General features: G+C 35.6%; 1 protein-coding gene across 1 annotated transcript in view; it reads left to right on the top strand.

Annotated features, from left to right (window-relative positions):
- Positions 1-12,245, top strand: part of ndst1b (N-deacetylase/N-sulfotransferase (heparan glucosaminyl) 1b) — an 81,752-nt gene that overhangs the window by 61,398 nt on the left and 8,109 nt on the right. Inside the window, exons 8-15 of the mRNA XM_088932115.1 lie at positions 755-883; positions 1,450-1,632; positions 5,373-5,469; positions 6,554-6,677; positions 9,274-9,448; positions 10,190-10,360; positions 10,852-10,961; positions 11,722-11,824. Of these exons, the coding sequence (XP_088788241.1) occupies positions 755-883; positions 1,450-1,632; positions 5,373-5,469; positions 6,554-6,677; positions 9,274-9,448; positions 10,190-10,360; positions 10,852-10,961; positions 11,722-11,824 (1,092 nt within the window). The remainder of the gene's footprint in view (positions 1-754; positions 884-1,449; positions 1,633-5,372; positions 5,470-6,553; positions 6,678-9,273; positions 9,449-10,189; positions 10,361-10,851; positions 10,962-11,721; positions 11,825-12,245) is intronic.

Here is a 12,245-nt window from a genome sequence, read left to right on the forward strand (position 1 = left end):
CACAGTGAATTATTCTCATTGAAAGTCTGAATCTGTAACTTAGTGTTAAAGTCTCCAAGGTTTTTAGATCGATTTCTCTGCCCTTATTCAGCATTTCGGTGCTCTCCTTTCCACTTTGCCGTGTAAAGTTTTACATATTCTTACCTCTTTCAAAAAGCTTACAGTATGTGCATACCATGTTTTCCTTTCAGTTAACTGTTTCACTTAACACATTCCATACCAATGTACTAGACCATATTGAGGATAAAAAGATTGAATTTAGGAATTAAGACTTTGGACCTGATTTGTTTTGAAACCTTTTGTGTATACTTTTTGTGTCAAAGGGTATACTGCAGTCCATGTGTTACTATTGTTGGAGGTGATTTAGTAAGGAGTTGAAGCTGAGTGGCTTTGTTGCTCATATTTTATCTCAGCTTTCAAATGTACCTATATAGGTAAATAGACAGTTGGTACTTGTGGTGCATTAATCTGTTACTTTTAGAAGATTGTTTTTTTTTAAGAACTGCTACAGTCCAAGGACTAAGTAAAATTTTTATGTTGAACTGAGTTTGTGATTTAAACCTACTGTTGCGCAAAAGTTGTTTTATATAAATATCCTTTTACTGTGGAATTCAATGTGTTATTTAAAATATAAATTCCTTGTTTGTGGCCTATACAGTAGATGCTATTACTTAGTTAAATAAGTACTACAGGCGGGGGTGTTGCATGTGCTGACGTAAGGTAATACTATACTGGTTTTGTCTTCCGTCTGTAGGTTCTACCAAGGCAGACCTGTGGGTTGTTCACACATACCATCTTCTACAATGAATACCCAGGGAGTCCCAAGGAACTAGATAAAATGATTAATGGGGGGGAACTCTTCCTCACTGTCCTATTGAACCCAGTAAGTGACACAGACAGGAAACAAATCGACATTTATATCATTGAGGCATCAAACAGCACCAATTAGTTTTCAGTTTTTTTGTTTCTAGAATAAAATATACTTGTCAGGTTTTTAACAAAAATGACTTGTTTTAAAGGTATCCCAGTTGACTTGAAAATAATTACGTGCATCTCGAATTTGTATATCATCGTTTTTCACGTTAGTACATTTTTTCTAATGAACTCTAATTTCTGAGCTCTTCTCATGGCTTAGTCTAGTATTCTGTCATAACATCCATAAATATAAAAACTGTTGCATTCATGCTCTATTTTATCTATTAAATGTTTTCTTTTTTTTAATTGAGGACTTTTATATGTTTTAAAATCTTCTGTATGCACAAAGCCTGAACTGTCATGAACTTTTGTCCAGAAAAAACAAACTTAACCAACAAGATAATTTAAATCAATTGTGTCCATATATTTTTGAATTTATAAACAATTTAGTAGAATTATAAAAGACATGTAACCATAAAGAAAAAATCTGGCCTTTATAAAAACGCAATGGTGAATACCTATTTTTCCTTTCAGATTAGCATTTTCATGACCCACCTGTCTAACTATGGGAATGACCGGTTAGGACTTTACACCTTCAAAAACCTCATCAAGTTTATCCAGTCCTGGACCAACTTGAAGCTGCAGACCCTGCCCCCCATTCAGCTGGCCCAGCGCTATTTCCAGATCTTCCCTGAGGAGAGAGACCCTGTCTGGCAGGTAAGCGTTCACACTGAATGATGAGTATCCTTCCAGTGAATACAGATTACACAGACATAAAAAGCTGAAACTGTTGATATGAAGTGAATGAGCTCTTTTAACTGGAGAGCATCTACTGCAGTATGTACCATTTAACCCCTGATACAAGTAGGAGTGTAGCCCGGTCTAAATTGCAATAAAACATAAGGCAATCTGCTTTAACGCTGCCTTCAGTTCAGCAGCTTTAGATTTTGAAATGGGGAACTGCTGAGATTGATACTTGAATAGTTATGACTGTGCACTTAACAGCTCGAATAGTTACTCTCCCATTAAAAAGTTTTCCATGGTTTTTTTTATTACACTGTTACGTGAAGGTTGACAGGGGTTTTCCTTGTAATGAGGTGGGAGCAAACTGGAGGAGGTCTGCATATGTTTCACGCTTTTCACAGTCTGTTTTAGTTCATAAATGGAGCTGCCCTGACTACATTTTTACAAATAATTCAAAGGATCTGTTGCCTTGTAGCTCTAATTAGTGACACTCTTTTTTGAGTTTGTTCTCTGCTTATTGAATCTTATTATAGTATAAAAAATCATTTACATGTTTCATTTGAGCAGAAAGAATATCTTTCTTCAAAAGAAAAAGGTATTTTTACTTAAGGGCATGTTGGTAGTTGAGTCCTCAAATCTTGAGTCTGAATTGACAGGTACTGCCTTGGGTCACTAGTCAGCACAGTCAACATGGTATGAGTGTGAGCCACAAGTCCTTGATATAAAAAATCTGAGTGTCAGAGATTGGGGGAAATTATTTATGAACAGAAATCTCAGTGATGACAGTAAAAAATGTAGGTGTCTGTTTGTTTGTTGGGTCAGAAAGTAATGAAATTGCTGGACACCTCTTTATTTCTAGATGTGGGAAGTTGTCTTTTTTAAAAGAGGTTTGAATCAGAGTATTACAATCAAAAACATAAATATATTTTTTTCCTTTTTGTTTCACTACCATGTGTATTGTAAGACATTTCAAAATTGAATTACAATGTAAAGAAGCGTGTTAGAAGTCATACATTTTTTCCTCATTGCCAGGTTGTAATGTCTCTCTATGCATAATACTTCCATTATAAATAATAAAATATTAACATTTTAAATAAGTTATTTAGGTAGCCTGTATTTTTCTGACAGCACATTAATATAAATGTGATGTGTTTGCGTGTGTGAAAATAGTTTTGATTTAAAACTAAATCGACCTCTTGAAATTATTTGTGTTGTTAACAATTGATAGTGTGCACAGGGAATGGGTGTAGAGAAGAAAAATCATAATATAAATTAACATAATATTTAATGTATAAAACTCCGAAGACTTTCTAATATATGTCTATATAGTTGTTGTTTGTTTTTCTTGGATCTTCCTTCAGTGTCACAAATGTTTTTGGAAAGTAAAATATAAGACATGAGAGTCTTGTGCATTTGTGAGTACAAGTTCAAGTCGCCAGAAGTTCCTAGAGCCACGAATTGAGTCCCAGGCTTATCCTTTTATCAGTGTTAATTCATGATACCAGTCTTTCAGTTAAGTAATGTATTTATTTGAGTTTTGTCTGTTTTAATCGGTCTGTTCAAATGGGAATCGTTTTTTAAGTTTTTGAGTCAATAGCAAGTTATTTATGGATATCTTTCCTTCATGCCAGAAAACCTCATCAAGTAACTATTGCGTAGCAGCAATAAACTGTGCTTCAGTGGCTTTTCTTTTTTTAAACATTCTTAAATGTTGTTCGGTGTCTGTGACACAGAGGTTGCAAACAACATTGCCAGTGACCTGGCCAGCAGAATACCACTCAGTCAGGCTTTGATGGTAGCCATTGTCGGAGAAAAATGTACTGATATTTTAAAGAACTGAAATCCATCAACTCAGCAATTTAAAAAGCTGCATAGACAAGTTTCTAAAACTTCTCTACTTCTAAAAAGTAGAGAAGAGTGTTATTTACCTCTTTTATTGAGACTATTTTGTTTTTTAAATGCCTGAATTCCATTTAATAAATGAATAACTCTCCACAAAACATAGGGTGATTTTCCTCGTTTTCCACTGGCCTTGGATTAGAGTATACTGTATGCTGTATGCTATATGACTACATCCTTGGCTGTTGCATTCCTGTCTTTTGGCAAACAGGATCAAATCTTGTCTCTACTGGTGCAAGTGCTCTATTGTCTCTGACCTTCCACTGCTCTGTTTCTTTTTTCTCCATCTGTCCAGTGTGCTGTAATAATCATTACCTGACAAGGCCTGTAATTGTTTTCTAAGCTGCAAGCTTTCTGGGGGGGAAAAAACAGAAGGAACTGCCTCATTACTTTTTTCCATCTTCGTTTGACTAGAAACTAAATAGCTTTTATTTTTTGTAGTTTTAGCATCTGGAGTTTTCTTTTTTGTCTTCCACTTTGTGTAGAAATGTTTGGAATAAGATTTAATTTTTTTAAATCTTTTTACCATACAAGAAGATTTTTTACTATACCAATCACGTTTAGATAGCACTGAATTTCACATTGTAGAAATATCAGTTTGTTAGGTTCACTTATCACAGGTTTGGTAAGAATCACTTTAAAGGATTATATAATATAGGCTAATTGTTATCCCAGTATAGTTGGTTTCATAATCTGTTGACCCCTGTACAGTTTAACAGTAGATCGATGGTACTGTGCCTAATTCATTAGAGAATTAGAAGTGAAATCCTATAATTGTTTTCAGCATGTGTCTTATCCAGTAAATACAAAATACCAAGTACTTGGTAGAAATGAAGAACACCAGATAAAAATTACATGGAAGACTGAATAGTGCAGGTAATTTTCACTCAGAGGTTTCAGTAGTTAGCATTCAGGTGATTGATTTTTAAAAATCTATGATGGTAACGAGTGACGCACTTAGCCTGGAACTAGGACTAAAAAACAATCACTGATGTATACTAGATATATATGAGAAACAGAATTTTAGCACTTTGAAGTTGACACTTTCATTCTGTAGTAAATCACTGCAGTATTATGCAGACTACATCTCTTGTATTACACAAGGCTTTTCACAAAGTGTACATTAATTAAATTACATTATTTTGTCTGATTAAGGTGTTCAGGGAGATTACGTGATAAAATAACCAGTCTTGACAGAGTGCACTATTACTGGGGCAGGATTTTGCTCCAAGTGTTCTTTGTATTAGACATCATTTTGCATTAGCAAAAGTATGTCTCTGATAAAGTGTTTAAAACTCAAATACAGAACTACAATTGTATTTATTATAACCAATTTGCAGACAAATTACATGCTATATAGATTTTACTGGAGCCATGTGATGTTAACAGCAGCACTATATCAAAAAGGTGAATGTATGAATTAAAAAGTGACCTTTTACAAAAGGGTCAAATCTCTTTGTTCATTTCTTAAGGCATTTCCTCTGAAAACAAGACTGGCCCTGACAACTTTTTTTCAACTAGGATATAATTGTTGTTTGCGTTCATTGCCAGTAATCATTTGTTTTTTACAATTGGCAACTTGAAAACTACAGTTACCCAGGGCAATTCAGTGATAATATGTGCTCGGCAGGTCAGCCTGCTATCAAACTGTTCACTGAACCAATGGTAATCTTTATAGTTTTAGTATCTTTGTGAGGCTTTATGTGTCGATATTGAACCTCTGCATTAGGTTATGAGAGGCATAAGTTGTACTTTTGCTCAAAAGCTGTGACTGCTCTTGTCTTTTACATGGGCTTTTTTACTTTGTCTTTCAGGACCCTTGTGAAGACAAGAGGCACAAAGATATCTGGTCTAAAGAGAAAACATGTGACAGGTTTCCAAAACTGCTTATCATTGGGCCACAGAAGACTGGTAAGATGCAGAACATCTCCTGTGCAAGCTGAGCACAACTTTTATAAATAGCTGGCTATCTTGAAGATTAAAGATTTATTACTTAAGTAATTTATTAAACACCAGCCACTCATTCCTGCCTTCACAGCACTCGGGGGCAATCCATACCCTTATTAGTGCAGTGGTCTTCTGGTTATCATTCTATCCAAGCTCTTAATTGCCTAATGCAATTAATTATTTTCTTAGCTTGGCAAGTTTAAGGTTTTTCTGCACTCCTAAGCTCTTGGTAATTTGAAGAGTCATGTAAATCCAGCTGGACAGCAACTCCCGAGGACTGGTCTGCTACACTTCTGCATTACTTCTTACCTTGGTTGGTAATTATTCAGTGACTTTTCAAAATTCCCACAATCCCACAGCTTGTTACAGAATTAATAGGTTGATGGAAAATATTAAGTATCTAGTATGAACAACTGGTTACAGAAGTGCTGAAAACATTGAGCGCCTTTTTCTGTTTTGATTTGATACAGTAAACATGTAAGACGAGTTGAATACTAATTAAACTAATTATAGCAGTCTTACTGGACTATTTTCAATTGAAAGAGGCTGTTCAGGCATGATTTTAATAAAAACAGTTTGTTACTGATTAAAGAAGCTTTGTACATGAGGGTCATGAATCTGTTAAAAAATAGTGTTCAGTTCTTCAAATTCTTGTAGCTACCATCATCTCCTTACTTTTCTTCTGTTTTTGTTAGAGCTATTATTACTGCGGCTGCTTGTATGTATTTGTGTAACGTTGTGGAATTTTGTAACATTCAGTTTAGTGCTTTAAGTCTTCAATTACAGTGCCTTAACAAGGGCAGCTAATATTTGAACCTAGACATTCAAACTGGCACATCAATACAGGGTGTGATTATGAGGAATGTTCCCTCAAAACTCATCTCTTAACAAATCTTTAAAAATGTGCAATTATGTGTGTTCTGAAAACAGTTCTGCATGCTCAGTGAAAACTGTTGTTTGGTATAATTTGCTGTTTTTGACTTTCTGCATTCCTTCCTTATGTGTAGACTTCTGATGTATTCAGAAAGTTTTTATTTTTTTTATGAAGGTACCACAGCACTCTATCTCTTCTTGGGTATGCATCCAGATCTCACCAGTAACTACCCAAGCAAAGAAACTTTCGAAGAGATCCAGTTCTTTAATGGGCACAACTACCACAAGGGAATAGACTGGTAATGTCTCAATACTGACGATGACTAATGACTATGGTGTAAAGAAGCAAATTAATTAAATCAATCATACTTTCCATACCTCACAATTAACCTTTTTTGTTGTATTTCACCATTTACTTATTGAGGTTATGTTACAGTTTTCTCTCTGTGTTTTGTTTTTAAAGCTGTTTTATTACAGATGCCCATAATTTAATAAATGTCTAAATATATAACATAAAGTTATCTTATCTTAAACTTATCCCAAAACAAAAACCTTCACCCACTTTGAATAACCGTAACATAAAAGTGAAACACTGTACTGATATGAAATAACTGTACATGAAAAATATTGTTTTAACTCCCCACTAAACACTAAACACTAAAATGTTCCCAAAAACAGTACACTGTAGTTTGACAGTTTGACAGAGCATGCATCTCTTATTACTATTCTGCCAGCTCTTCAGAGAGGTGAAGATATAAAATTGTCATGAAACCATTAAAATAAATACCATTACTAAAGCCGGTCTGTTAGATTTGATGTCACTTTAACATAACCAGGGTGTGCCTGTGGTTTTTGTTCTTCACAGTGCACAATGAGGATCAGTCTTTTTTTATTCATTTTTATTATGGATGCTAAATAATATTGAGTGTTAAAAAAATAAAAACTGAAAACAGTTCAGTTGTATGTTTGAACTATTTAATTATAATATGAATTATGCCTAATTGTTTGTATTTTACATTACATCACGTAACACAGAAATGTCTTGTTTCAGCTTCACACCAAAAAAGTTTAACTATATATATGTATACTGTACATCTCAATGCAGTAATGGATTCTATTAAAAATATTAAATGAGAATATGATCACATTTATACAGGCTTACTGTAATCATTATAACAGTGTTGTAAAATCTAAATTATAATTAAACAACCTCATGATTTAAAATGTTTGATTTGCTTCACTGAGCAGAATAATTTTACTGTGCTGACAAATTTTATCTGTGCAGTTCAGGACCTTCCATTTAGTAAATATTTAAAGTAACTACTATACATCCAATCATTGGAAGGTTATTCTTCTAACATCAAGAGGTTATGCCATGTGTATCAGTGTCAGCAGCAAATGGTTCATGAATTTTAAAAACACACATTTCTTCTTGTAATTAAATTTCTAGTAAGGTGTTTAGGTTTAACAATATTTGTTAAAAATGTGAACTTATGTTACAAATAAGAGGAGGACATTCTGCCCGTCTAGCTCATTTCGTTACTAGTAGCTAATTCACTGTGGCCTGTCTAATTCGTTCAGCTGTTTCTTTAAAGAACATGGGTATCGACTGCGACAACATGAGTGGGTAGCTTGTTCCAGACTCTCACAACAATTTTTGTAAAGTACCTCCTGTTCTCACTTCTAAATGTGCTTCCCCATAGTTTCCACTTGTATCCCCTGGTTCATATTTCACTGTTGATTCTGAGAAAGCCCATTGGTTGATTATGTAAGTGCCTTTGAGGGTTTTAAACACTTGAATCTGGTACTCTTGTATTCTCCTCTGTTCAAGGCTAAAAAATACCAGTTCTTTTAGCCTTATGTACCGGACTGTATCTGGTCATTCTTCACTGGACTGTTTTCAAGAGTAGTATTTATTTGGAACATGCCAACCAGAATTGTACACAGTACTCTAAATGAGGTCTTGATAGTTGATTGTCCCGTGGTGGGGTGTATTGACCAGGCTGATGGCCTCAGGGAATGAACTAGTAAATAATTCACTTGTTAATGTCTGAACATTATCAACAACTGGATCTTCATTTACCTTTGTAAGGAGCCTGAATACTATTTGGAATTACCACAGTTATGTGTTTTATGTCATGACTCATGGCTACAAACAACACCACTTCACAGAGGACAGATTTAGGAAGTAGAGAATGATTTCTCTAGAATTCCAACCTTCAAGTTACTTGGCTTTTAAAGCATTACAGTCAGACCCATACTGTAGATTCAGGCCAATTCGGACTGGAGGAGGGGTGTGTCCCTCACTGACAGCACGGCATCTTGTGTAGATGTAAAACAGAAGAGAATGTGCCTCTGTATGCTGTGCTGGATGCATCTGTTGCATCTGTTTGGATGTAGTTATCTCCAAGGGAGAGGAATGCTTCCCCAGAAATGTAAATTAGCTTGTGGTAGGAAGGTCTGAGTTGATTAAATGTAATTTCAGATGAAAGAGCTTTAGTGTAGTGCAGGTGTGGGCTAGATTTAGACATGTTTATAAAGCTTTTCCTGTATGATGAATAATTACAGGCTGAGTCTGAAGTTTTTTTTGTGACTTATATTTCTAGTAGAGTGGTCTTGTTTGGCCACTTTGTGTGCCAAACACCCGATCCTGCACTCTTAGCCTTTCATAGTCAGTCTTTGTGATATTTATTTGTAGTATTGATATGCTGTGCACGTGGTACAACTTCTTAAACGTTTTCATAATTTCAAACATGTGAACTCTTCATGCTCTATAACGTGGCCATTCCCACAAAACCTGTCTTTTTTAACAGGAGTTAGAAGGAAGAAAATCAATTACCAAACAAGTTACATAACGGAAAGTAATCTCTTCTTTTCCCATTTTTATGCTCCTAGGTATATGGAATATTTCCCCCTTCCTTCAAACACCAGTTCAGATTTCTACTTTGAAAAAAGTGCCAATTATTTTGACTCGGAGATGGCACCAAAGAGGGCAGCTGCTCTCCTCCCTAAGGCCAAGATAATCACAATACTCATCAACCCTGCAGACAGAGCCTATTCCTGGTACCAGGTAAAACCCTCTCGAAGCCATAAAGACATGGTCAGTTACTGTGAATGTAATGAATGCATTATTGTTATGGGGTGGAATTACTTATTTAACTTAAATTGGAGATAAACGTAAAATTGCAAAAGTTGTTGAATAAGTGAAATGTTAATGGCAGACAGTTTCTAGTGTGTTATGTGTGTGTGTGTTCTAGTGTGTGTATGTGTTTCATACTGCAGTTCTATATTAATCCCAGTGTAAGAACCACCATCATGAGTGAATTTCATACCTGCAAAATCTGACAGATCAAGTCAATGGGGGTGGCACAGTGGTGCAGTGGCTACCGTAGTGCTGGGGCCCTGGGTTCAATTCCAGACCTGGTGTGCTACTGTACCTGCAGGGAGTTTGTGTGTTCATATGGGTTCCTTCCCACAGTCCAAAGACATACTGGCAGGTTAATTGGCTTCTGGGGGGAAATTGTGTGTGCATGTCTGTGTTTGGGCCTCTTCCTTGCTGTGGCTCCAGCCCTGAATTGGAGGAAGCAGTTAGAAAATGGATGTAAGGATCAAGCTAAAAGAAACTTGGTAAATATGCAGGAAAATACTTCATCTGCAGGGATGCGCTGCGGTTTTTTCATTCATTGCTCTGCTGGACCTTGCTTTGTGCACGGATGGGGGTTCGGCTATCCCTGGTAGCCCACCACACTCTTTCCCTTTGCTAGGGCTGTCCAGCTCGCACTTAAATGTTCTGTTTCCTTTCTGTCTGCAGCACCAGCGCGCCCATGATGATCCTGTAGCGCTGAAGTACACGTTTCATGAGGTGATCACTGCTGGGGACGATGCCCCCCTCAAACTCCGCATCTTGCAGAATCGCTGCTTGGTACCAGGCTGGTATGCCATCCACCTTGAGCGCTGGTTAAACTATTACCACTCTAACCAGGTACGTGTTAGTGCTCTATGATGCAGGAGTTATAGTTTTAATCTAAAGTTTAAGGAATTTCACCACTCACTGTTGCCATAACACATCTACTAGTGTTACTAGTGCCTTGTAAAATTTTAACATTTCTTATCTGCTTCATTGTTTTTTAACAGATTACATTTTGCGTCTTGAGACCAGAGCTGAAATTTGCTTATTATAACAAAAGACTAAAAGTCCTCGCTATAAAAGCTGTCGCAGTTTCTATTTGGTATTTTGATGGAATACTCCAAACTGATCTACAGACTCATTGGTTATTTGGGTCCATATATCTTCTTTATAATGTAAATATATTTTTTTTAAATGATGGAAGCTAAAAACAAAACAGAAAAAATGGACTACATAAAATTTGTATCCTGAAGCCTTTACCTTGGCAGTAGGCAGCTTCATGCTAGTTGTTGAAGTAATATGATTGGGTTATTTCAGTTCACAAGGAAGTGTTTTTGTCCTTCTAGATCCTGGTTCTTGATGGACAGATGTTGAGGACTGAGCCAGCGCTAGTTATGGAAAAAATACAGAAATTTCTTGGGCTAGTGAATATCATTAATTACCACAAAATTCTGGCGTAAGTAGCTATATGTCTCAGGAGATTTCATGTTTATTTGCAAGCACAACTAATAAGATATAACTACCATTAGTGCCACTGCAGGGTTAAGAAATGTATTATTTTAATAATATTCCTAGTGTAGTACAAATGATTTCCCTTAGATCCTGTAGGAATCAGCATTTTCACATACCATTCCAGCACAAAATTTCAATAAAGACTTACTGCCTTTCTGTTTTAAGAAGGCTCCTTAGTATTATTAGGAGTGTCTTCCTAGTTATATTTTGTGATAAATGCATTGGCAATCCTTCACATAAAGTCAGTTCCTGGGGGCATTAACCAGACGTTTATTCTGGCTACAGAATGTAAAAAAATAATGTAGCATTTGTATTTTTTAATCCCATTTTGGCAGGAATTTTTTTTGATGAACTAAACACCACAAAGTGCAAAACTGGAGTTTTTCTTTTTGCCAAAATGATAACAGACATTTTTACTTAAATATTTAACAGTGAAACATTAGTTTCATCGACATCCCTGAGGATTTGAACTGGGTAAAAACACTTAATTTCTTTTGTAGTCTGGTTGTTTTCCTTCTTGTTTTGTGAGCAGCAACCTTCCATGAAGAGTTCAACCATGCCTTTACAATACAAGAACATCTGCTAAAATGCAATTAAAATCTGCCTTTCATACCTTCAGTCCCTGCTAAATCCAATTTTTAAGGAAATAATATCTGACAGCATTTCCAGGTTGCTTTTTACATTTATTTAGTTTTTGTGTTTAGGTTTGATCCCAAGAAAGGATTTTGGTGTCAACTTCTAGAAGGAGGAAAGACAAAATGTCTTGGAAAGAGCAAAGGAAGGAAGTACCCTGAGATGGACACTGATGTACGTGTGTGTTTCTGTTTATATTCACTGTAACAGCTGAGCTCTTTTAAAGCAAGCCATATTGGTGCAGAGATTCTTTAAACCAGCAGGTGTGATCTAAGGGATTTTAAACATGGTATCTAGTATACTGCACACACAAATTGAAACATGTTTATATTAAAACATTTTGAAAAGTGAACAACCCATCATTTATCTTCAATGCATATTTCACCTGAGTCTTTTTTAGCAAATATTTTGATAAAAGCAAAATAAGAAGCAGAATACAGAAATATGGAACTTGAGAGTTTTTCCTGAATCTTTCATGTAGTACATCAATTTGTTTTTACCCTTGGGCAGAAACTCATGGTGCAGTGTTAGATTTGTATTCTTTTTCTGGCAATAAGGTTTCAGAAATTTTCTCAGAAGATGGTGTTATTGGATT

This window comes from Atractosteus spatula, chromosome 14, assembly GCF_055471065.1.
Source record: "Atractosteus spatula isolate fAtrSpa1 chromosome 14, fAtrSpa1.hap1, whole genome shotgun sequence".
NCBI lineage: Eukaryota > Metazoa > Chordata > Actinopteri > Semionotiformes > Lepisosteidae > Atractosteus > Atractosteus spatula.